The 27218-nt window shown below is 43.6% G+C and overlaps 1 protein-coding gene across 3 annotated transcripts in view; it reads right to left on the minus strand.

Moving 5' to 3' along the window:
- Positions 1 to 27218, minus strand: part of sdk2b (sidekick cell adhesion molecule 2b) — a 468680-nt gene that overhangs the window by 37047 nt on the left and 404415 nt on the right. For all 3 annotated transcript variants that reach the window (XM_090212049.1, XM_090212048.1, XM_090212047.1), the window contains exons 13-31: positions 25806 to 25982; positions 21902 to 22038; positions 21253 to 21400; positions 19999 to 20139; positions 19139 to 19320; positions 18340 to 18455; positions 14976 to 15171; positions 14328 to 14426; positions 13927 to 14118; positions 10917 to 11038; positions 10607 to 10716; positions 10221 to 10371; positions 9761 to 9998; positions 5473 to 5588; positions 5041 to 5230; positions 2294 to 2392; positions 1772 to 1966; positions 831 to 1032; positions 394 to 497 (exon numbers count right to left, since the gene is read on the minus strand). In XM_090212049.1, coding sequence (XP_090068175.1) covers positions 394 to 497; positions 831 to 1032; positions 1772 to 1966; positions 2294 to 2392; positions 5041 to 5230; positions 5473 to 5588; positions 9761 to 9998; positions 10221 to 10371; positions 10607 to 10716; positions 10917 to 11038; positions 13927 to 14118; positions 14328 to 14426; positions 14976 to 15171; positions 18340 to 18455; positions 19139 to 19320; positions 19999 to 20139; positions 21253 to 21400; positions 21902 to 22038; positions 25806 to 25982 — 2915 coding nt within the window. The remainder of the gene's footprint in view (positions 1 to 393; positions 498 to 830; positions 1033 to 1771; positions 1967 to 2293; positions 2393 to 5040; positions 5231 to 5472; positions 5589 to 9760; positions 9999 to 10220; positions 10372 to 10606; positions 10717 to 10916; positions 11039 to 13926; positions 14119 to 14327; positions 14427 to 14975; positions 15172 to 18339; positions 18456 to 19138; positions 19321 to 19998; positions 20140 to 21252; positions 21401 to 21901; positions 22039 to 25805; positions 25983 to 27218) is intronic.

The raw sequence follows: 27218 nt of genomic DNA on the forward strand, positions 1-27218 counted from the left end.
TTGGAATGATTTGCGGAAGGAACCTTTCTTTAGTTAAAGTTAGTTCTGCTTGGTTGACATTGTTTGGTTGTAAGTGTTTTTGTTGGAGTGTTCGGCTGGTCACACGGCAAACATAGATAGTGATGAACAAATCACCTATTCTACTGCCAATAACGTCCTCACCACAGCAATACGTTAAGTCATCCTGACATTCTATTCAGGGAGGGATTGGAACCCAGCACTGATGTAAAACATAAATGACAGACTCCCTGCCTACGAAATGGTTTATCGGTCAATGTGGCGAAATCAAGGACAATGAAGACCAAATCATGTGTGGATAATATGATATTCACAAGGATCTTTGTTTTCAATGCAGTAAGATACCCCAAAGTGAAAAGAGGTTAAGTCTCTTACCATCTTGTAGTGTCGTGATAGCTTCACTCTCCTCGCTGTATTCACTGTCTCCTATGTCATTGGTGGCTTTCACTCTAAACTGGTAGGAGGTGAAGGGCTTCAGCCTAGCATGAAGCGATGGAACATAAGACAACATCATTCTCAGTGACATTTTTCAAGTGACATTTTATAACTATTCAATTTCCATAGAGGGCTAAGTGCAGCCTTTCCAAGCAAATCTCTAAAATTGGAAAACTTTTCTAAAATCTCAGAAAACTTTCAACTATGTCCCCCTGTTAGTGCACTAGGTAGGGTGCTAAGTAGGGTGCACACTGTACCTGCCAACTATGTAGGAGCTGGCCTCGTGGGTGACCGAGGCAGAGTGGACGGTCCAGTTGCTACTGGTAGTGCACTAGGTCGGGTGCTGGGTAGTGTGCTAGGTAGGGTGCATACTGTACCTGCCAACTATGTAGGAGCTGGCCTCGTGGGTGACCGAGGCAGAGTGGATAGTCCAGTTGCTGTCGGGCAGTTCTCTCAGCTGCACGGTGTAGTAGCGGACCGGAGAGAGGCCATCACTGCCTGGTTCCCATGACAACAACACACTGCGGGCCTGAACATCCTTCTGGGGCACCATGGGACGATTGGTGGGCTGGGGGCGAGCTGAGAGAGAGAGAGAGAGAGAGAGAGAGAGAGAGAGAGAGAGAGAGAGAGAGAGAGAGAGAGAGCGTTAAACGTTAACAACATGCCCATGTTCTTTGGTCGGTAACAGTTTTCAGGCTACATTATAGTTATCTGCGTACAAGTTTTTATCGGGTTAAATAAATTACTTATACTATACTCAAAAGACAATTGCCTACAATACTCACTAACTTTAAGTGCTTGTATAAACACACAAAACAAATAGCTGATTACTGCAGATGTAACTGGGTGGAAAATAACTCATGTAAAACCTTTGTGCTGAATCTGTAACTACTATCAGATGAGATGGGAGTTTCTTCTGAACTCGTTGGAATGCTCTGTTGTTTATTGTAAGTGACTGACAGAGCTGACTGACTCACCTCAGCCACTCTAGCATGTTGTGTCAACACTGAGAATATAAACCTGTCTGCACTCTAACACATGTAGACAATATTCTGTGGTATGCTCTATAAGTACAATAACTCACATGGAAACGTCACATAAAACTTCATCTAAGTACACAAAATATACAATCATTTCTGGAATGTTCTATAAAGTACAATAACTCCTATACTAATGTTTTATACTACTTCTTCTTACAAGGCATATTTCCATGTTTCCATAGTAACCTCCCTTTTTGGTACGTTCACCAAGTACAATAGGTAATACACTAATGTGATACAATACTTAATCTGACATATGTTTCAATTCATATGTTTACCTCTCTTCTCGGTGGTGACCACCAGTGCCTCTGAGGCCTCTCCCCAGCCCTTGCGTGTCTGGGCTGTGATGCGGAACACATACATGGAATCTTTTTTCAGACCCGTCACCATGTACTGACGAGCACTCGGGTTCAGCACGTCCACTGTGGCCGTGTTGCTGTTGCTCGAGTTCAAACGATACGTGATCTGATAGGCTGAGAGGAGGAGAAAGGAAACACACATGACAGGAGAGAGAGAGAGTCAGAAAGAAAAGCTGTGATAAACTCCTTCAAATGTTCTTCAAAATGTCCCCTGAAAAAGAAACAGGGACTCAGCATGAAGCGTGATTCTGCCTGACACAAAAATGGCGAACAAAGGGATCAGGCTCGTTCCACGATGCTAGGTCCAAAGTTGATATATTTGTAATTATCAAAATAAGTGTTGTTTTTGTTTGCTGTATGAGAGGGTCATTCTTGTAGAGTCTGGACAGGTTAAAGGTGAAAGGTCAAGGTGTGGTCAGAGTCAAAGGTTAAATCACATACCCAGGATAATGCCGTTTGGCTGAGACGGGGACTGCCAGATGAGACGCAACGAGGTGGTCCGGACCTCAGGGAACAGGATGCCCACTGGAGGACCGGGCACTGGAGACGAGAGGGGGGCAGAGGGGCTACACTTTTTAACACTTCTTCTCTTTACATCTGATGCAGTGGGTTACTGAATGGCAGTGGGCATTGGTCAACTATAATATCAAAGTCTGGATAGCTTTAATAAGCTATTTGAAAGCTTTTACATATCCTTTGGTATAACACATCTTGTATGAGCAGATGGATGAATGGCGCTGGAGGGAATAGTCCTCGTTTTACGGGCTCCTGGGCAATTGTGCTAATTTGTGTATTTTTTCATGCTGATCTTAACTTTTTTTTTAGACATAATGTTTCCTATGACTGAAAAGAGCTTCTGGACATCAGAACAGCTCTCACTAACCTCGATTTGGACGAGGATTTCTATTGAATTCCGGAGGCAAAAGACATTGATTATTCAGACCAGGCCCAAATCCCAGACACTCGAAGAAAGAGGAGATGGCACTATAGAGACCGGTGTGCGGGATACCTAACAAGACTACATCAGAGAGTGGATAAATCGCCTCTACCCTCTGTTCTATTGGCAAACTGGATGAGCTCTTATCAATGTGATCTGAAGAACTGTAATATCCTATGTTTCGCTGAGTCATGGCTTAGCAAGGACATGGTAAAGATAAATCTAGCTGGTTTTTCAGGACAGAAAGTCAGCGTCGGGGAAGCTCAGGGAAGGGGTTGTGTGTCTCTTTGTTAACAACAGCTTGTGCACGATTGCTAATATTAATATTCTGCTTGTCTGAGTTAAAATATTTCATGATAAGCTGTAGACCATACTATTTACCTCCACAAAACGATGCTGGCTCAAAGACTACACTCAATGAGCTGTATAGGGCCATAACCAAACAAGAAAACGCTCACTCAGAGGGGGCGCTCCTAGTGGCCAGTGACTTTAATGCAGGAAAACTGATTTCTACTAACATGTCACCTGTGCGCCTAGAGGAGAATCTTTTTTTACATCACCTTTCCTCAACACACAGAGAAGCACACAAAGCTCTCCTTCACCCTCCTTTTAGCAAATCGGACCATAACTCTATCCTAATGATTCCTGCTTACAAACAAAAACTCAAACAAAAAGTACCAATGACCTGCTCAATACGGAAGTGGTCAGATGACTCGGGTGCTAATCTACAGGACTGTTTTGCTAGCACAGACTGAAATATGTTCTGGGATTCATCCGATGGCATTGAGGAGTTTACCACCTCAGTTATTAATAAGTGCATCAACTACGTCATCCCCAAAGTGACCATGCGTACATATCCCAACCAGAGACCATGGATTACAGGCCACATCCATACTGAGCTAAAGGCAAGAGTTGATGTTTTCATGGAGTGGGACACTAATCCATACGCTTATATAAAATTCCGCTACTACAGGCAAAGCGTCAATACAATACTCCCTCAATGTGAGCAAGACAAATGACCTGATTGTTGCATACAGGTAACAGAGGGCCGAGCACAGCCCATCCACACTGACGGGGCTGTAGTGGAGCAGGTTGAAAGCTTCCAGTTCCTCGATGTCCATATCACTAAGGAATTAATTAATTCCATTTTATTTTTGTGTCAATTCACTAGTTGGCAACCCATTCCTTATGGGATTAATTGACACATAAACAAACATGACAATAATTCACTGTGATAATTCAGTGATAATTGTTCTGGTGTTCTGTGCAGTACGCACCACATAAAGAGTGAAAAAGAAATCAATATGTAAATACGTTTATCCAAGCAATAATTATATCCCTAGAGTAGTAAAGAAAATATATACTAAAATACTATATATACAGATGAATAAATACCAAAAAATGAAACGGAAGGCATTTGAACCAAGGCATTTGAACCAAGGAATTATTATGGTCCAACAGTCGTGAAAAGGGCACGACAACAGAAGGTGGAAAAGGTTTGGCATGGGCCCTCAGATCCTCAAAAAGTTATACAGCTGCACCATTGAGAGCATCTTGACTGGCTGCATCACCGCTTGGTATGGCAACTGCATATGGCCAAGTACATCACTGGGGCCGAGCTCCCTGCCATCCAGGACCTCTTTACCAGGCGGTGTCAGGGGAAGGCCCTAAAATTTGTCAAAGACTCCAGGCACCCAAGTCATAAACTGTTCTCTCTGCTACCACAGAGCAAGCTGTACCAATGTCTGGAACCAACAAGAACCTGAACAGATTCTCTCCTCAAGCCATAAGACTGCGAAATAGTTAGTTAAATAGTTCATCAATAGCTACCCAGACTATTGCGTTGACCATTTTTGCATGAACTCTTTTGCCTGGAGTCTTTGTGCTGCTGGTACTGTTTATTATCTAGCCTGCTGCCTAGTCACTTTATCCCTACCTATATACTGTATACATATCTACCTCAATTACCTTGTACCCCTGCACATCGACTCAGTACTGCTACCCTGTGTATACAGCCAAGTTATCGTCACTCGTTGTGTATTCCTTGTGTTATAATTTTTCTATCATCATTTTTTTTTTTTCTCTCTGCATTGTTGGGCAGGGCCCGTAAGCATTTCACTGTTAGTCTACACATGTTGTTTACAAAGCATGTTAACAAATAACATTTTAATGTATACATGTATTCACTATCTAAGGCTTTTATAGGTATTCTAAATTTAGACAGGCAGATATTAGGCAGCCCAGGGCTTACCGTCGTCCAGGGTCCTCTCCAGTATGAGTGGCGAGCTGGGGACGCCGTCTCCGATGCGGGTGAAGGCCAGGACCTGGATCTCATAAAGGACGTATTTCCCCAGACCAGTCAGCTGGACACTGTGGCTGGCGTTCCCCTCTATTGTCCACAACTGGAGGGACGAGTCGGAGTCCTTCTCCTTATACAACACCTGAAGGAGGGAGAGAAGAGAGGAGAGGAAAAGAGAGGGAAGAGGGGAGTAGAGAGGGAAGATGGGAAGAGAGAGGGGAAGAGAGACGGGATGAGAGAGTGGAATTAGGCAAGAGAGAAGGAAGAGGGGAAGAGCAAAAGGAAAAAATTGGATTAGAAAGGAGAGTGAGTAATGGAATAATGTTGTTGCACTGTATTGTGTCCCTCTTGGAGGCGAGGGTGATAACGGAACGTCTCACACACCTTGTAGCCCAAGATAAGTCCATTCCGGTCTTGTTCTGGTACTTCAAACCAGCGCACCAGGATACTGCTGGAGGTGGTGGCGAAGGCTGACATGTTGGTAGGGCCACAGGAGGGAACTATATAAAATAAAGAAAAAAATTATAAACTAAATGCGTTCCATGATGTTCATGGGCCTGAGAGAGAGAGAGAGAGAGAGAGAGAGAGAGAGAGAGAGAGAGAGAGAGAGAGAGAGAGAGAGAGAGAGAGAGAGAGAGAGAGAGAGAGAGAGAGAGAGAGAGAGAGAGAGAGAGAGAGAGAGAGAGAGAGAGAGAGAGAGAGAGAGAGAGAGAGAGAGAGAGCGTTAAACGTTAACAACATGCCCATGTTCTTTGGTCGGTAACAGTTTTCAGGCTACATTATAGTTATCTGCGTACAAGTTTTTATCGGGTTAAATAAATTACTTATACTATACTCAAAAGACAATTAGTGTCTAACCCAGGCGTGGCTGTAGCTCCAGAGAAAGCACAGCTCTATATCAGGCCAGCTAGGCCACGGCTCCTTCCTGGCACTCATCCCTGGACATAAAACAGTGATTCGGAAGAATTTGCTGGAGTGAGTGGAAAAAAGGAAAAAAGCAGAGGAATTCCACATTCTAGCCCATCTGTTCCCAATTTCCTCCTCCCTAAAGTCTGGTATCCACAGTGACTGCACCAGCACAGTGATAGAACATCCTAACCCTTTGCCTATTCTACAAGAACATCCAGAGACAGCAAGACAAAGCGTAACGAAAGAACAACTCATGCCTCACTTTAGTTTGTTTTTGAGAGAGAGAGAGAGAGAGACTGTGTGAAGGAGCAGAATGCAGGCAGACCGGTTGGTGTCCATTTCATATAGCTCCATGAGGCAGGAAGAAAAAAATGACCCTGGCCCCCATACCATACACGTGGGTAGATAAAAGAGGTAATATGCAGGAAGTCTGGGCCATACCCACACATGTGTGATTACAGCCTGATAGTCTAATAGTGTGGGTGGACGAGGCTGTAGCCATAGGAACATACAGTAGCAGTAGGTCATGCCTTTTATGTCCTAAAATGAATGAAGTCTGTAGATCAAAGAGTGCCAAAATTAAAGACTGAACATCAGTGCTGTGTGTGAGGCCACACCAAATGTTATTAACCAGATAAAACAGGATATACCTAAATCAAAGGAAATGTAACTACACCGCAAATTCCCCTATGTTAAATGAACACTGAACGTGCGTACCTGTATAGACACTAAACAGTGTTGAATTAACACACTGCTTAGTGTAAAACGTTATTTGCATATTTCCCAAAATGCCTTGCCTTTCAAGTTAATTGTAGTGTGAACACCCATTACTGAATGTGTTAGTGCCAATAACATGCTTGTCACATTCCTCCATGTTCAGTCCTACGCACTTCACCAAGTGAGATCCTATGTTATTAAAATGTCATTATTTAACACAAAACAATATATATTTCATAAGGCATTATTTTGAGGGCTTAAGCAAAAGAAAAAACTGGTTTGCAGGGATTGGGTCACTTATTTTTGGGATTGGTTCACAAGGTTGGTTTGTTGATGCTGGGTTATTGAGATATGACCCAGTGGGTCAGATCAGAAGACTCAGAAGGCTTGAAATAATGTATTTTTGGCCATCCCCTGAGAGTAAATGTCATTCTGGTTCATCTGATCTGTTGAATTGTTTTTACATTATAGTCAAACACTAACACTTTTATTTTTATTTTTTAGCTTTAATGAAGGTTACAGAAGCATACAGAAAGCATTTAGAACTGTGACTTACTCCACATTTTTTAGGTAACAGCCTTATTCTGAAATTGATAACTTTGTTTCCCTTATCAATCTATACACAATACCCCATAATGACAAAGCAAAAACAGGTTTTTAGAAATTCGTAAATGTATTTAAAAAATAATAATAATATTAGGTTTATATAAGTATTCAGACCCTTTACTCAGTACTTTGTTTAAGCACCTTCAGCAGCAATTACAGCCTTGAGTCTTCTTTAGGTATGACGGCTTTAATCAAGGATATCCCTGAACTTTGCTCCATTCATCTTTGCCTCGATCCTAACTGGTCTCCCAGTCCCTGAAAAACATATCCACAGCATGATGCTGCCACCACCATGCTGCACCGTAAGGATGGTGCCATGTTTCCTCCAAACCTGACACTTGGCATTCAGGCCAAAGAGTTCAATCTGAGAGTCTTTAAATGACTTTTGGCAAACTCCAAGCGGGTTGTCATGTGTCTTTTATTGAGGAGTGGCTTCCATCTGGCCACTCTACCATAAAGACATGATTGGCGGAGTGCTGCAGAGATGGTTGTCCTTTTGGAAGGTCCTCCCATCTTCACAGAGGAACTCTAGAGCTCTGTCAGAGTGACCATCGATTGCTCAGTTTGGCCGGGCGACCAGCTCTAGGAAGATAGTGTAAACACCCATTACTGAATGTGTTAGTGCCAATAACATGCTTGTCACATTCATCCATGTTCAGTCCTACGCACTTCTTCCATTTAAGAATGATGGAGGCCACTGTATTCTTGGAGACCTTCAATGCTGCAGAAATGTGTTGGTACCCTTCCCCAGATCTGTGCCTCAACACAATCCTGTCTCGGAGCGCTATGGACAATTCCTTCAACTTCATGGCTTGGTGTTTGCTCTGACATGCACTGTCAACTGTGGGACCTCTATATAGACAGACAGGTGTGTGCCTTTCCAAATCATGTCCAATCAATTGAATTCACCACAGGTGGACTCCAATCAAGTTGTAGAAACATCTCAAGGATGATCAATGGAAACAGGATGCACCTGAGCGCAATTTTGAGTCTCATAGCAAAGGGTCTGAATACTTATGTAAATAAGGTTTTTCTAAAACGTCTAGAAACTGTTTTCGCTTTGTCATTATGGGCTATTGTGTGTATTGAGTGTTGAGGATTAAAAAAAATACATTTTAGAATAAGGCTGTAACATAACAAAATGTGTCAAATGTCAAGGGGTCTGAATACTTTCCGAAAGGCACTGTATGAGTTTATTCAAAGCCTATGCAAATCCCCATGTAATATCCGTATGTGATATCCCAATGGGATAGCAACCCCTTTGTAGCAATAAGTAAATAATAATGTTCATATTTTTTAAGATTAGAATATCTAATGTGCAAAAATATAAGGACAATTTTACATCATAGTGTACAAACTCAACATCAACTGGAATGACACTTACTCTCACAGGTGGCCAAAAATAACTATTTAAAAATAACTATCCTCCCGAAGATAACCTATGGATTAAACCCAGAATGAAAGTGATCAAAAATGACATTGACGGTTAAATTCACCCATGTTTGGGTAATCCGAACAAGCCAACCTGGTGGGTTATTCACACAACCTGTCACATTATGATGTCTTACAAAGTGAAGTTCAATTTGAAATCCAGCCAGAGCGGGGATTTCTAACCTTCTTAGTTTCTTATCCCCCGCAACCTGAATTCATGGTTGGGAAAACTGAAATATGAAACTAGCTAAGGGATCTAAACTGGAACAACAATTTCAGTAACGGGTACAATGAATCCAAGTAACATATTGGATTAGTTTAGAAAATGTATGGCATTTATATTTGAGAAGCATTAATTAATCAATCAATGTACATGCAAAAACATAGATATTGAAAGAAAATATTCTTAAAATCGACCTGCATTAGAGGATGCTGGGAAATATGATAACGATGGGCATGGTTTTGGTTCAACTCCGGTTATTAACACCAACATTGGGGTTATTTTACACCAATGAGTGTTTATTCAACACTTACAGAGGTAATATGCAGGAAGTCTGGGCCATACCAACACATGTGTGATTATGTGTAGAGTGTAGGCCTGCAAAATAAGGCCTTATGAAGTACATACTGAGTTAAATAATAACGTTTTATTCACTCAGGATCTCACTTGGTGATGTGTACATGACTGAAAATGGATTAATGCAACAACCTGTCCCTAACAAATACAGTCATGGGTGGCAACTCTATAATTCACTCGAAAGGCAAAGCACTCTGGGAAATAAAGCTTTACACCAAGCAGTGTGTTAATTTAACACTTTCCAGTGTCTACACAGGTCCACACTTTCAGTGTTAATTTAACACTGGATAAGTTTCTGTGTAATTGCATACAGTATGTGTCTCAAATTGCATTCCTATCCCTATGAGCCCTGGTCAAAGGTATTGCACTATACTGTATAGAGAATAGGGTGCCATTTGAGGCGCAGACATAGAGTATGATGTGTAATCTCACCAGACTCCCTGGTCCTCCCTCTGACTGGCTGGCTCCAGGGCCCGGCCCCGATACCGTTGAGAGCCTGAACCCTGACCTCATACTCTGTCCACTCCTCCAGGTCCTCGATAGTGAACTCCCTCTCCAGCCGGTCAGCTATCACATGGGTCAGTGCCTTACCCTGGGAGCCTGTACGGGAGTATTGGAGCCGGTAACCCAACAGATCTGGGTTCCCATTGTACTCCCACTCTGGTAGGGGCTGTGAGGGGGGTGAGAGAGAAAGAGGGAGAGGGAGGAGGAGAGAAAGAAGGAGAAAGGGGGGGGTGGAGAGGGAGAGAGCAAGAGGGAGAAAGAGGGAAAATGAAAGAAAGAAACGAGAGATAAAAACTACAACACACGAAGACACACAGCCAGTCATCATCGCTTGATGAAAAACTCAGAGCATCACATCATAATGTCAGTCTGTTGAGACGTCACGTACCACCCATCGAAGCCACAGACTGGTCTCGCTGGCCGTGCGCAGGGTGACGTTTGCGGGGGACATGTCTGGAGGGGCCTGCAAGGTCTGGATCTTTCTGGAGGGCTGACTTGGAGGACTGGTCCCCACAATGTTTACCTGACGCATACGGAACCTAGCAGGAGAGAGGAAACAAGAGCAAAGTTATCACAGGAGTTTTCCATAGGTTTCCATTAGAGTTTTTTGTGGCCAGGTCACATGGCCAGGAAAAACACAGGGTTCTATGACTAGAATAGAGTTAAGGCTGTGCTCAATGTAGGTGGGCCTCACACTTGTAGAATGGGTAGGGGTCAAGGTATAGGAGTTAAGTATAGTACCTGTCAAAGGTGTAGGGGTACATAGCAGCCTACCTGTAGAAAGTGTATGGGTTGAGTCCTGGCACCTCCATGGAGCGGGCATCAGGCTCGTTGGGCAGCTGGTGAACAATCACCCAGTCTTCATTGTCTCCTATCACACTGACCTAAACACAACAACAACACACAACACAACATGATATACGCTGCATCCCAAAAGGCACCCTATAGAGTAAGTAGTGCAGTATATAGGTAATAGGGTGCCACTTGGGAGTCATAGTCGATGTGGGTCACAGATCAGGTGGGAGCGGTCAGACACTTTATGCCCAGGATAAGCTCATCTCTCTGGGGAAGAAGGCCTTCTTACCTGGGCCTCTACCTGCCAGCGAGAGATGGAGGTCTTTCCATCATAGCCAGGTTTGAACTGGAGGGTGATGGATCGAGGGCCGATGTTGGAGATGGCCATGTTGGTGGGAGGACCCGGCAGCTCTACACAGACACACAAGAGAGAGAGAGAGAGAGGGGGGGGGGGGGGGGGGCGAGAGAGAGGGGGGGGGGGGGGGAGAGAGAGAGAGGGGGGTGGGGGGGCGAGAGAGAGAGAGAGAGGGGGAGCGAGAGCGAGAGACAGAGAGGGGGGGGGCGAGAGAGAGAGAGAGAGAGAGAGAGAGAGGTGGGGGTGGGGAGGGCGAGAGAGAGAGAGAGAGAGAGGGAGGGAGGGAGCAAGAGAGAAAGCGAAAGAGAGAGTTTTAACTTTATTTTCCATTTGAAAGGAGGGAAAAATACAGGCAGAAAGAGAAGGAACAGAAAGGGTATCAAGAGTGAGACAGGGCCTTTAACAGTAAACAGTTGTAAGTAATGAGTGGGGCAGAAATCATAATACAGTGGTCTCTATGCCTAATGTAATGCTTTTTTCATTTGACTTAGGTTTTCTACATTGTGTATGTCTATCTTTTAAATCCTACTGGTTTAGGAAGTAATGTTTTCAGAACTATGCATCTACTATATCCAGAAAGGAAAGATTAACTTAGTTCTCCAATAAGCATTTCTGAATGAAAAGTATCAATAGGATTATTCAGGCTTGGATCTCAGTTCTCATATCTGCGCTCTGGAGTCGTCTAAAAGTTGTCTACAGGGAAATATATTACTGAGTGACAGTGCAACCTTGTGCTCTAAAATGGATATTGCACCAGAGATGAGCCAATGCTTTTGAGTTCTCGCTCTCATGAGAGTTTCGCTTCACTCAACTCAAAGTTCTCAAGAAGAATAAACTCAACTTTTCAGGTGGGCAGGACTAGATGGGGATCTAGGAAAAAGCTTGCATAGTCCTATAAATAGCATGCCAAATTCATGACATTAATAACAAACATTTACATTCGGATTCCGTATTTGTATTTGTTTTGATCTTATCTCATCACTGCAACTGCCAACGGGCTCGGGAGAGGCAAAGATCAAGTCACGCCTCCTCCGAAACATGACCCGTCAAACCGCGCTCCTTAACACCCGCCCGCACCATTGTGTCGGAGGAAACACTGTTCAACTGACGACCGAAGTCAGCCTGCGGGCGCCCGGCGCACCACAAGGAGTCGCTAGAGCGCGATGAGCCAAGTAAAGTCCCCCCGGCCAAACCCTCCCCTAACCCAGACACTGGGCCAATTGTGCACAGCCCTTTGTGACTCCTGGTCATGGCTGGTTGTGACACAGTCGGGGATCGAACCCGGGTCTGTAGTGCCACACAGGAGGCCTTGGATACTGTCTTTATAAGTACGTTATGAATAATTAAAAAATACAACATCCAAATGTAAATGTTTATTATTAGCTGAATATGACATTGATTCTGAACATAAGCAAGTGTATGTAAGTGTGTTACTCTTGAAGGGGCACGTGCACCTTTAGTGCTCTAAGTCCTGACATTTTGCCCTCCTATTAAAAGAGTTCCCTTATGATTGTCGAAGTTTTAAAAAAACTTTTTTCTCACAATCAAACCAGAGTCTTGAAAAAAGTCCCCTCCCCTGCCCTTCCGCCAGTCCGTTGCTGCACTTGTTCTCTGCATAGTTCTTATGTGAAATGTGAAGCGTGACTAATTGCCAGGCAACCACTATGGTGATTTAGTTCAGTCACCTTCATTTCATCCCTTTGCTTTAATGCCATACCAATACACCAATACATAAACTCTGCTGCAAGTAAAACAACAGACCTCACCATTGCACAAGGCTGCTTGCCAAATCACACCCTATTCCCTATATAGTGCACTAACTTTGGCCAGATACCTATGGGACCTGGTCAAAAGCAGTGCACTAATAGAGTGCCATTTGGGATGCAAGACTGAGACACAAGCACACCCCAGGGCACTGTATAGTGAAAGGGGCCAACTCTTCAAGGTGATGGAGTGGGTCTATTGGCTCATAATGAAATGGACTATAGACTATATGACTAGAATAGTCAAATCAGCACCTTTAAATCATTAGCATGCCTGGTTATTCAGACAATAGCACAGAGAGAGATCTCTAGGGTGGATTACTATATTCATAGTAATCACCATTCTGGGAACGATAACCACAGCTCCATACCTTACTAACTGTGGCCCTCGATAGAATGGCTCTTTTAATTTGACAGCTCTGAAAGACATACTGTATAGTGTCTGGGGGAACCGCCGGTGCAATAATAATTGACTGGAAGTATTTTCTTTTTTATAATACACTGTAGCATGTTTTAATAGGAAATCGTAAACTGGAATTATCCTAAATGGTCTCGATGGGCTCTTACTTTTGGCTGGGTTTCTGGGTGAAGTGTATTAAAATCTCATTCTGAACTGTCGGTTTTGAAGTGGAGAAGTAAGTCCCCTGGTTTGGTGTAGTCTCCTACTTTATGGCTCTCTGTCTGTCACAGTTCTGCCTGCCTGACTGACTGACTGACTGGGGTATGGTTACATAGTGTCTGGAGCAAGACAGACACACACACACAGTTACTGTCACTCAGGATTCTGTAGAAATGGTGAGAGGTTAGGGACGTTTGGGGATTGTAAGTGGCGGGTGACAGGGCAGCCCGCTGGAAGCTGGGTTCTGGCTAGGTTTCTGGGGGTAGCAGACAATGTTTTAGGTAAGGCCTGGACATGGACGGAGGAGGGTCAGTGATGCTGAGGCTAGTAATCAGGATACCAACTAGCACTCTGGCTGAGCTCAGTCAGGGCTGCATCTGATATGGCACCCTGAATGTAGTGCACTATAAAGTGAATAAGGGGCCTATTCTGAATCACCAGGGACTGAGCCATCAATAATACTGACCTCGAGGCACTCCAGAAGAGATGGGGGAAGAGGACAGTTTCCCCTGGCTGGTGCTAGGGATAACAGGGTAGGGTTAGGGACTGGTTGGGAACTGACCTGGAGGTACTCCAGAAGAGATGGTGGAGGAGGACAGTTGTCCCTGACCCTTGGAGGTCATGCCGGCCACCTCGATGGTATAGGTGGTGAGGGCGGTCAGCCCTGTGACGCGGTACTCCAGGGTCACGTTGGGGAGGTAGTGGGTCACCCGTGTGTTGGTGCGGTTAAACTCCTCCCACGAGATACGGTAGCCTGGAACAGAGAATCAATCAAATTCATCAATAAATACAATATTATTTGTGTAGAGTTTTTTTTTTACCAATACAAACTGAGTCTAATAGAAGAGAAACAGAGGATATTGATGAACAGTGTATAGGTGGCCAGATCCATTGTGAATAAAGACAACTCTTAACATGAAGTGGGTCATCTTCTTCAGCTCTAATGTCTTTGGTGTGGCGTACCTGTGAGGACTCCATTCTTCTCTCCAGGTTCTCTCCAGCTCACTTTGAGAGAGGTGTCTAGGATATCTGTGAAGCTCAGGTGACCCACAGCCCCAGGAGCTAGAGAGGAGGGCACGGTGGTTATTATGATGAGAATGATAACACAATGGATCCCATGGAGCTCAAAGGCATTCACAATTATATAGATGTCTTGTACTATATTGAATAGCAAACTGCATTTATTAAGTGTAATATGAAGAAATCATGAAAATGTGGCTTTTACACGTTGAACAGTCATTACAGCTACTAAAATAGGCAACATTTTACTTGGACAATAGCGTAATTACAAGTAGAGGCCCAGTACAGTATGGCCAACCAATTATCTCTTGAGAAAATGTGTCCCAATTATGTGTGGATGTGTGCAGAAACCCAAATGTAGCATACGCATTCATTAGATCTGTAGAACTAGGCTGTTAGGCTGTGCTGAATAATAGATTTGACCCAGTGGGCATGTTTCAGTATGATTGGCCATGTCCATTCAACAGTGTGTGTGTGTTGTGTGTTGTGTGTTGTGTGTTGTGTGTTGTGTGTTGTGTGTGTGTTGTGTGTGTGGTGTGTGTGTGTGTGTGTGTGTGTCTGTGTGTGTGTGTGCGTGCATTTGGAACTCACTGTCTTCATGTGTCCTAAGGCCTTTAGCAGGGCTGCGGGGGCCATCCCCTGGTGTAGTGAAACAAAGCACAGAGGTGTAGTACTCTCTGAACTTCTTCAGCCCTATCACGTAGCCCACATGCACGCTATCCTGGAAGTTAGGTCTCACTGTAACCATGGTGACCTCCTCTTCCTGACCTGGCTCCCATGCCAACAGCTAGCAGAATGGGAAATGGGAACAGAGAAGGAAGAACGTGAGATCAAACTGGAAATAAGAAGTAAATGGTAGAACATAAACAGTAGAACATCTTATAGGACTGACTGGTTTTACCTTTAGCCCTCAATTTGATATTGTGAATGGGAACCAAAGTGCATCGGATACCATATTAACTCTTTCATTGCCCACAATTTACACCCCAAATTTGACCTAAATAGCACTGTTACTCTCCAAGTCTAATCATGTTCACATTTTGTTTAAACCAACTCTCCCCCCTTCCATGTGCTGTTGACCTACTCGGGGGTGTCATGTGGCATCATAACTATTATATGAATGGTTAGTGTCACTCTAAACATATTCTTGTCATTGAGTAAGCACTGGAAGCACAGTGTCTCCTGACCCCTCCTGTCTCAGCCTCCAGTATTTATGCTGCAGTAGTTTATGTGTCGGGGGGCTAGGGTCAGTTTGTTATATCTGGAGTACTTCTCCTGTCCTATCCGGTGTCCTGTGTGAATTTAAGTATGCTCTCTCTAATTCTCTCTTTCTCTCTCTCGGAGGACCTGAGCCCTAGGACCATGCCTCAGGACTACCTGACATGATGACTCCTTGCTGTCCCCAGTCTACCTTGCCGTGCTGCTGCTCCAGTTTCAACTGTTCTGCCTGCGGCTATGAAATCCTGACCTGTTCACCGGACGTGCAACCTGTCCCAGACCTATTATTTGACAATGCTGGTCATTTATGAACATTTGAACTTCTTGGCCATGTTCTGTTGTAATCTCCACCCAGCACAGCCAGAAGAGGACTGGACAACCCTCATAGCCTGGTTCCTCTCTAGGTTTCTTCCTACGTTTTGGCCTTTCTAGGGAGTTTTTCCTAGCCAACGTGCTTCAACACCTGCATTGCTTGCTGTTTGGGGTTTTAGGCTGGGTTTCTGTACAGCACTTTGAGATATCAGCTGATGTATGAAGGGCTATATAAATACATTTGATTTGATTTGATTTGGAAGGCAGGGCTGGAATGAGTCCACAGAGAGAGAGAAAGAGATTGAAAGAGAAATGTAAACTGCGGTGTATAGCAGGTCTAATGTAGAGGGATTGCACACACATAACAGAATGGGAGTTAATGTACCGAGTGGTCAATTAGGTGATTAGACAAATACTACCCTTGGCAAATATATTGGGTCTATTTCAATCTTGGTTCCCAGGCTGTAAGTAGAGTTTGACTCTGGGAAAGAGTGTGCGGTGGGGTGGGTGTGTGAGCCAAATGTGGAATAAATGGATGCCCATTCTGCACACTCACTCATACAAAACACACACCTCATACAAAACACACACACAAGCTTTCGCACACACACCTCATACAAAACACACACCTCATTCAAAACACACTCACTCATACAAAACACACACACACAAGCTATCGCACACACACCTCATACAAAACACACACCTCATTCAAAACACACTCACTCATACAAAACACAAAACACACACACAAGCTATCGCCTCATACTGACGAACAAGCACATACAGTACATTGGTTGTTCCACAAAATGAGTGCCTTTTGGACATGAAAACTTTTAAGAAATTAACTTTAAAATATATCTTCTGTCAACATTCAAGTGCATGGAGGAAATGTTTAGCCTACGGGAAACCACTTTTGCCATCTCAGGCATTAAAACACTGTGAGCTAAGAGCATTTTATCTGCACTTTCACTACACTGTCTGTCAACCCTGTAACTATCCAACTTTCCTCATTGTTTAAGTATCCCTTCTACAAATAAACTCACATATAATATCAAACTGTTGGGCCGTTAACAGGGTTGACGATAATAGTTTTAGGTGAAGATCAGCCATTATTCCTCATGTGGTGAAGAGCATGGGAACACATGGTGTTCATGAAATGAGGAATTAGACATATGTTGCACACATCATATTCAAATTTTCCTAACATAAATTAAGCAAACAGACCACCTCAGTCATAGATGATGAAACAATTATAAATACACCAAAAAGAGAGAGATTTCCTTCCTTTTCCACCATGCTGTTCAGACGACCCAAACCATGTCACCTGCTGTGAATCATTTCCCTTGGTGGAATGGTACATTATTTTAAAGGGGTAAATTGTTGCCATTGCAGGGTTTACTTTAAAATGAGGGACAGACACAAATGAATCACTAATCAAGTGGAATATAAATAATAGTCTTCAGAAATGACTGGCAAAGCAGCAAAATAACTAGGCCTTTACAATGATGGGAAAATGTTTCTACAAAGTGGATTGAAATCTTCCTAGAACTGATACAGGGTTGATGGAGGAACATGTAACAAATGCTGAAATGTCACATTTTAGCCAGCCTTTATTCATATAAAAAAATCTGATGTATTAAATTCTCCGTGTGGTCTATGGTGCACTTCATTCAATATAACATGCTTTAAAATTCAATATTGGTGCACAATTTCTACTTAAAATATCAAAGGGACACAAAAGGGGGCTCCCGAGTGGCGCAGCGGTCTAAGGCACTGCATCTCAGGGGTAGGCCGTCATTGTAAATAAGAATTTGACAAGAGAAATAAACAGTAAACATCACCCTCCCTCCATCCCTCCCAGTAACCTCTCTCTTGGGACAGGCCCTGCAGTCAGAGAGAGTAGTGGCGCCTGAGATGTCCTGTTAGTGAACTCTCCAGAGAGAAACACAATGCATGTGTCATCACATCTCAAAGACTTTCTATAGAATTAAGTTCTAGTACAGCTGACTCTAAACAGTCATTCTCAATACAGCTCATTCTGATCCTATCAAGTACATCTGTAAATAACAAAACCAGCTTTCGTAACAGTATGGGCTGGAGAGATTGAACAAACGACTTCCAGATCTACTAAGCCACAAGATAGATAGCTGGTAAAATGCTCAGAAAATGAAAGTCAAAGAAACCAATTGGAAATTGGAAGCCATCTTTCACAATGGTTAGGAGTGGCATATCTCTTTCCCCTTGTGACACAGTATGAGACATGTACCAGCACCTAATGACAGGCTGTCTCTAACCTCGCAGCCATAGTTCTATCACCCATTAAATGGTACTGCCCTTAGTGCCATGGTGACTTGTGTCTATCACCCATTAGATGGTACTGCCCTTAGTGACAGGGTGACTTGTGTCTTATGATGTCCCTCACCTTGTATCCCTGGTTGATCCCGTTGATGAACTGAGGGTTAGGGGCGGCCCAGGTGATACGGATGGTTGTGGAGTTGACAGCCTCTGCCTGAACGTTACTGGGGGCTATAGTCGGCACTGAGGAAGATAAGTGAGAAAAAAGGAGAAGAGAGAATCAGAGAGAGAGAGAGAGAGAGAGAGAGAGAGAGAGAGAGATAGAGAGAGAGAGAGAGGTGAGAGGAATGGATAGAGAGAACATGAGATTAAACTAAACACCTTATAGATTGGACAGCCTTGGCTGGAAGAATTTACAGTATGTGTCTATATCCCAGGTATTGCTATTGATTCTGCAGGACAGGGCAGGGATCGCCATATTCACTTCTTCACACCTTCCCTTCCCATGTAATGTACCATCCAGAGCTTACAGAGGACGCAATAGGAAGACATACCAGTATTCAGAAAGTAGTCAATGTATTCAGCAAGACTTCAATACTATGACATGCGTGTTAACTCCAAGTACTGACTGTGTTGTCTTCTCCATGAACGGTATCAAGAAAATATCCCTGTTGAACATCCTTCTTATATCCTCAAAACAGGCATGGGTATTTACTTGACAAGTTAATTTATGTGTCAAGTCATTAAATAGGTATACAAAGTTAACAACTCCACAGGTAAAATCCTTGCCATTATATTTATTTCCACATTGTCTAAGTATTTATCTGACTGACAAGCATAAGGACCAATGAGCAGAGACTATTCCAGCTCACATCTGACTGACAAGCATAAGGGCCAATGAGCAGTGAGTATCCAGGATCACTCACCTCCTTGCAACGTCCACTCAGTGACCTTGTGGCTGAAGGTTCCTAGCCCCGCCCAGTTGTAGGCTGCCACTTCGATCTCATAATTGGTCCAGATGATAAGATCTTCCAGGAGAAGGTTGGTCACGTCTGGTTTGGAGATGTTCTTACTCTGGTAGTCCACTGGAAGACCTGTCAGACGGTACCTGAGAGGAGAGATAGGGTAGGAGAGAATGAAGAGAGGGAGGAGAGAGGTTAGTCTGGTCTGTTTTGGAGATGTTGTTACTTTGATACTCCATCGGCAGACCTGTTAGACAATAACTGAGAAGGTAATCTAGTATGAGTCGATTGTAGTCACAAGGCCACCGAGGGTGCAGAAATTGAGCACAAATGGATTCTTACTCGGAGAACAAGGCATTCAACTCGTGCGTTTTTGTATCACGGTACCTGAGACACCGCGCCATTGTTTTCATACTAGGGACTGTAGTACATAACAGCTACAGTAGGGGGAAACAGAGCACAAGACTACAGCACTCGCCAGAGTGAGCGGATGACGATGACGACATTGGCTCTAACTCTAAAGGATTGGAATATCTACAGAATGCCTGCCGCCTTATTTGGTCTACACCATGACACAACCAGCAACAAACCTACTGTAAACTGAGTTTATCCGTATTGATAAACTCCCAGAGACTACAACAGTAGGCCTACCCCATAAACGACTCTTTCTCTCACATTAACCCACAGACAGTGGTTTTACTTCATTATGAACATCTTCTTATGTTATGTGCTATCATACAAAATAACAACTCTCGTCCTTCATTCAGAGAACCAGGGTTATAGCAGCCAACCCATCCTGTCATCCCATGGTGTTGTGTTCTCACCGGACGCTGTAGCCTCTGAGGATCCCATTCTGGTGGCTCTCTGGTGGGGGCTGCCATTGGATCATGATGGACTGGTTGGTGCGGCCGCTGGCGATCACGTTCTGGGGAGGAGCACTGGGAGGTTCCTCTGGTAGAGATACACTGCAGAGAGTGGCGATAGAGAGAGAAAGTTGGGAACAAGAGACAGATACAGATACAGAGAAATGAGGGGAAGAAAGAGGGATGTTTATCTGTCCAAAGAGGAGGGTCACATCACACACAGATTTCAATACTCCTAAGACTGTATTTTACGCTGTTGTCCCTGTTGATTTACTGATCTGGCAATGAACTACAACTATGAGAACCACTGTCTCTGTCATAACCTCTTTGTCTTGCATTGCCTCTCAGCATTCATCCTATCTACCTATTTCAGCTGTGGAAAAATAATCATTACGTCTTTTCCTAAAATATCCCCTACCGATGGAGACATAAGGTACCATGCCAGAGAGTGAAAAGGCTAAGACCACAGACCACAGTGCACCAGTCAGATGATGCTCAATCAATTAAATCCAGTAAAACCCTACAGTTTATTCCTACCCTGTCAAAACCAAAGAGAGAGATACTGTATGAAGCTTCTGAAGCGAGGCGGAGTTGAGATGAAATGGAAGCACAAAGTGCTCGATGTGAATCCCTGCGCTGTCGGGCGGGAGCGCCCTATGGCTCTTCTCTCAGCTGGAGATGGCTGGGGATCCAACAGTTTGCATTTGAGCTGGCGTGACTTGCTAGCCGGTGTAAGAGGACAGTTGCGCTATGGGCCTTGGTTAAAAAGTAGTGCACTATACAGGGAATAGCGTGCCACTTGGGATGCAGGGGGGGGGGGGGGGTCGTTTTAAAGGAGACACACTGTACAATTTCCGAAGTGACTCAGGCTAGTGAAGCCAACCTGATCTCCACACTCTCCCGGGACACCCCCAAATCCCTCTCTGAGTGAGTGAGGTGGTGATGTGTGTCTAGCTGCATCGGCTCAAATACTGTTCCTTCAGCAGATAAACACACACACGCACACACCATTGACAATGTGTACTGGGACAGGGGATCACACACTTGTTGTCTGGGAGACTGTGTGGGCTGTTATCATTGAATAGCATGATATAAGGGGCTTCGAAGGGGAGAGAAGGATCCTCTGAGGACCCTCACCTGCTTGCCCAAGCTCATGTACACGCTTACTAACTAACTAGCTAACTCACACAATTGTTCATTAATTTATCCACTCACCGGTCAGTCTCCTTGCTGAACTGTCCCTTTCCCACGTCATTGACGGCACACAGGCGGAACTGGTAGGAGCGTGCTGGGATGAGCCCACTGACTGTCACCGCGGTCGACTCAGGCTCTATGTTGGCCAGGAGGATAGCCCAGGGAGCGTCTAGGACAGGGAGAGAGAACAGATATACAATCAGCGGATGATCTAATCCTTATTCCTTCTATTCCTCTAACTAACAGTGGTTTCTTTTTTCTCATTCTATTTTTCTCATTCTACTCTCCTCCTCTAGTTGAATTTCTTTCCTCCCTGGCTAGTCCTTGCCTGGCTACCTTTCCACATCGCTCCAGACAAAATGACGTTTTGGATTTGCCTCCCTCCCCTACGATTTCTAGAATGAGAATATTCTGACCCTTCTGACTGGTCCCAGAAACCAATGGGCTGGGGAAGAGCCTGCCTACATGATGGCGTCATCAACTTTGAAACTTTGATTGGTTAGATTTGTTAGAGATGATCCAATCGCTGATGAATGTGCTGTGGACAACACCCCTTCTTGAAGCAAACGACTTCTAGGATGGCAGGTTCAGACTGAAAGTATGTAGCGCTCCGTAGAGCAGAGGATTAACTTCAGAGTCGTCTGGCAGGTGTCCATCTGAGATCACTCACTGTTCTCGGAGACCTCCAGGACGTAGTGGATTAGGGGGCTGTTCCCGTCAAAGGGTTTGGCCCATGTCAGGTTGATGGCCCTCTTCTCTGAGGAGCTCAGCAGAGACACAGGGTTCTCTGGGGCATAGGGCAGCTGCCTGTGAGGGGAAGATAGACAGATAGTCAGGGAGCTCATCAGAGAGGCGGGCAGACAGAGGAGATATGACTGGATTCGTTTTCCTAATCAATTCTTAGAGGTAAGAATCACTCAAAATCCTTCATTATGGGAACCTAAGAGAGAAGGGCAGAGAAGAAAAGAGAGATAGACAGACAGGAGCAGTGGTGTGTATTCATGGATGCCAAGGGATGCGAGGCTTCCCCCCAAAAATGACAAAAACTTTAAATAATCAATCTTTTGTCTCTCTGTGTTTCATAGTTATCCTTCAATTCACAAGAGGCTGAATGTATCTCACAGGAGAAAGCCTCGGAGTGAGTGAAACAGCGCCCATCTGTCTCTCTACGTGTAGGTCATCTATCTGATACTGTCTGGTTCGAATGACTATGACGTTGTTGCCGTCCGTAGTAGAGGTCGACCGATTAAATCGGAATGGACGATTTATTGGGGCCGATTTCAAGTTTTCATAACAATCGGTGATCGTCATTTTTGGACACCGATTGTGGCCGTTTAAAAAAAGAATGGCTGGTGGGCAGTATTGAGTAGCATGGATGAATAAGGTGCCTAAAGTAAACGGCCTGCTCCTTAGTCTCAGTTTCTAATATATGCATTGTATTATTAGTATTGGATAGAAAACACTCTAAAGTTTCTAAAACTGTTTGAATGATGTCTGTGAGTATAACAGAACTCATATTGGCAGGCAAAATCCTGAGTTGAAATCAAAACAAGAAGTCAGAAATCTGAGCTTTGTATGTATTCACCAGAGTCCCCAATGAAATCCCCTTGAGATATGAATGATGTTGCACTGCCTAGGGGTTCCACTAGATGTCAACCATCAATAGAAATTATAATGAGACTTCTATGATGTTGTGGGAGTGAATGATAGCAGAATCAGTCAGGTGTCTGGCAGTCAGCCATTTTCTGATCATGTTTATTCCTTGTGGTAGTCACTAGCGTTCCATTGCTCACGAAGACAAGAAGTACTCCGGTTGGAACTTTATTGAAGCTATATGTTAAAAACATCCTAATGATTGATTCTGTACTTAGTTTGAAATGTTTCTTCGACCGGTAATATCACTTTTTGAAGTTTTTGTCCGATATAACGCTGACCAGAATTAGCGTTTGGATATGTATACCAAACGCGCTAACAAAAAAAGGTATTTGGACATAAATAACGGACATTTTCGAACAAAACAAACATTTATTGTGGACCTGGGATTCCTGGAGTGCTTTCTGATGTAGATCATCAAAGGTAAGGGCATATTTATCATGTAATTTCTTGTTTATGTTGACGCCATCTTTGCGGCTGTGGTGTTGCATGCGTTCTTTTTCGGGTAAGTTTAAAAAAAAAATCTGACACAGCGGTTACATCAAGGAGAGGTATATCTATAATTCCATGTGTATAACTTGTATTATCATCTACATTTGTGATGAGTATTTCTGTTGAATGATGTGGCTATGCAAAATCACTGGATGTTTTTGGAACTAGTGAATCTAATACGCCAATGTAAACTCAGATTTTCTGATATAAATATGAACTTTATCTAACAAAACATGCATGTATTGTGTAACAAGTCCTATGAGTGTCATCTGATGACGCTCTAAACACCTGCCTTACATTGCACTCCACGAGGAGCCTGCATGGCAGGCTGACTACCTGTTACGCGAGGGTAGCAAGAAGCCAAGGTAAGTTGTTAGCTAGCTTTAAAAGTATCTTATAATAAAACAATCAACCTTAACATAATCACTAGTTAACTACACATGGTTGATGATATTACTAGTTCATCTAGCATGTCCTGCGTTGCATATAATCGATGCGGTGCCTGTTAATTTATCATCGAATCACAGCCTACTTCACCAAACGGGTGCCGATATAACAAGTGCATTCGCAAAAAAAGCACTGTCGTTGCACCAATGTACCTAACCATAAACATCAATGCCTTTCTTTAAATTCAATACACAAGTATATATTTTTAAACCTGCATATTTAGTTAATATTGCCTGCTAACATGACGTTCTTTTAACGAGGGAAATTGTGTCACTTCTCTTGCGTTCTGTGCAAGCAGTCAGGGTATGCAGCAGTTTGGGCCGCCTGGCTCGTTGTGAACTGTGTGAAGACCATTTATTCCTAACAAAGACTGTAATTAATTTGCCAGAATTGTACATAATTATGACATAACATTGAAGGTTGTACAGTGTAATTTAAACCAAATTGAACATGTTTAATTATTTATTTGAGGCGAGATTGATTTTATTGATGTATTATATTAAGTTAAAATAAAAGTGTTCATTCAGTATTGTTGTAATTGTCATTATTACAAATAAATAAATACAAATCGGCCAATTAATCGGTATCGGCTTTTTTGGGTCGTCCAATAATCGGTATCGGCATTGAAAAATCATATTCGGTCGACCTCTAGCCCGTAGCATTGAAGGCAAGGGAAGCCAGCGAGCATTTGGCCTCCCTTGATAAAAAAAAAAGTATACCAAAATTTAGCTCAACTGTGAATGGTCCTGGTGCACCAAAAAAAAGTGTCAAGGGAAGCCAGCTTGGATTTTTGCTCTTATCAAATCACATTGAGAGCAATACGTCATTGACAGAAAAACTTGAATTGTTGCATCTCGTGTAGTTGTCCTCCAGTGGCTAGCTAGCTAGCTAAAATCATCCCTTTCCTGAATTAGCCATGGATGGAGATAGGGATTTGGTGTTACTTCATTCTCTGTACTGACCAATGATTGTAATGGCGATTCAGATTCAACCATTAATTCATACATTGTTGTGCCCCTGGACTGAGAGGATGGAAGTTCAATATGTAGCTAGATGTAGAAGGCTAATGTTAACTAGCTAACGTTACTCATGATTGGAAGTTAGGCTAGCGAGCAAGCATTTTACCCAGGTAGCCTAGGACAACAAAATAGTGATAGACCGTTTCGTCAACATGAAAGAGAGGAGGATGGCATTAGTGGGAGTCAACATGTTTTTTTACTTGCACGAACGCACACACACACACACACACACACACGAATCAGAACCATGGATAGCCACATTATACTTAGCCCAAGTTGATTGGACTAAATTGTTTTTAGTCTATTTTAGTCACTGTATTAGATTAAGCAGAAGTGATTTGATGATGAAATGTTGAAGTTGAAATGGTACTGGAATAGTGGAGGCAGCTCCTGTTTTCTTTGTGATTTGCTGTAATTCTGTGTGGTTCTAAATCAATAGTTGTTTAGCGGTCCGAAACTGTCGGAAACATTAACTTGCTTGACCATTCTGTAGATCATGTTACTGTAGATGCAATATGCTTTGTGGACTTCACTGGACAGGGGGGGGGGGGGGGGGATTTGCTTCCCCTGTGATTTTACCCACGCACCGCTACTGCCTACTGGACAAGAGCGGGGTGAAACAGGTGAGAGACAGGAGACAGGAGTGGTGAGTGTGTGTCTCCGGGGCCAAATTTCACTGTCTTCAGAGTCTGAAAATGAGTCAGAGGTGGAGAAAGAAGTTGAGGTGTGCAAAAAGTCAGAAAGTTTGACAATGTTGAAGGTGAGAAAACAGAAAACAGCGTCCGTGCGTGCTTGTGTTAAAATGAGAACAAGATATTTAGAGAGAATTTCAAAAAGGCCATCACGAGGAGAAAAGAGAAAAAAACACAGCATCTCTTGTTCACCACAGGATGAGCATGAAAGAGAGGGAGAGAAAACAAGAGGACGATAAAGAGGGAGATCGAGATATGTCGATGGTGTTACCTGACTCGGAGGTGTGCGCTGCGTGAGTCGTTGCCCCCTACAGAGGTGACCCTGCAGGTGTAGGTCCCGATGTCACCTGACCAGGTCTGGGAGATGTGAAGGGTACCATCAGAGTCCAGCCGGATACGGGGGATAGACTGGGCGTTGATGACCGAGCCCTCCTTCTCCCATACATACCTACAGTATAACACACAGTTAGTTTGGATGTTAGTTACCATTGGTCAACTACACGGAAAATAACGGAAAAAGTATGTGGACAGCTGCTACATGCTTCAGCACTCGGCGGTCCTGTTCTGTGAGCTTGTGTGGCCTACCACTATGCGGCTAAGCAGTTGTTGCTCTAGAAGTTTTCACTTCACAATAACAGCACTTACAGTTGACCGGGTCAGCTCTAGCAGGGCAGAAATTTGACTAACTGACTTGTTGGAAAGGTGGCATCTTATGAAAGTCACTGAGCTCTTCAGTAAGGCCATTCTACTGCCAGTGTTTGTCTATGGAGATTGCATGTCAGCGTGCTCGATTTTATACACCTGTCAGCAACTGGTGTGGCTGAAATAGCCGAACCCACTAATTTGAAGGGGTGACCACATACTTATGGCCATGTAGTGTACATGTACAATAGAAGATTATCTGAACGACTTTGTGCCAGTTTGAAGTGTGTGGTTCCAAAGCGTCAATCAATATTTTCCCTCTTGCACGCATTCTCTCTGCTATATAAACACACTATCACACATCCACACAAGGACACACTCGCACACACACACACAAAGTGGGGTACTAATTGCTGCTGTGTGTGTGTATGTGTCAGAAAAATCAGAAGAATCCCCCTGACGGTTCGCTTTTCATTAAAAGGCAAGTCCAGGGCTATTATAGGCTCCTTTCATCTCTCACACTTTGACTGTAGCCAAGCACAACAGCAGGATACTGGGCAGGAAAACACTGTCTCTGACACTAGCATATCAAAAGACTGATTCAAACACATCACAAATGATCAGCTCAAATGCATAGCACACACACACACACACACACACACACACACACACACACACACACACACAATCACACACACACACACACACACACAGTCATCGAGAGCGAGATCTGAATACTGACAGCTATTGAACTTGACTATACTTTGTATTAGTGTCCTACGTCACACAGATCAATAGTTTTAGACTGTGGTGTTATTGTAGGACAGGTGGGAAGGTGCTGTATGTGTGTTGCTTCTTAACATGCACAGCAGGTGTAGTCTCGGGCCTCTGTGACCTTGTCACTTTGTGCATTGTTAGTGTGTGCTGTTGTATGTAAGGTTGGAGAAAAGTGTACGTGTGTGTCTGTGTGTTAATGCTGAGCGATCAGTGCTTTTTTAAGGTTGGTTTGGTTTCGTCTTGATTGTTTAAAAAATTATCACAG

Source organism: Oncorhynchus mykiss, chromosome 20, assembly GCF_057628025.1.
Source record: "Oncorhynchus mykiss isolate SJ-2025 chromosome 20, ASM5762802v1, whole genome shotgun sequence".
NCBI classification, from domain to species: Eukaryota; Metazoa; Chordata; class Actinopteri; order Salmoniformes; family Salmonidae; genus Oncorhynchus; species Oncorhynchus mykiss.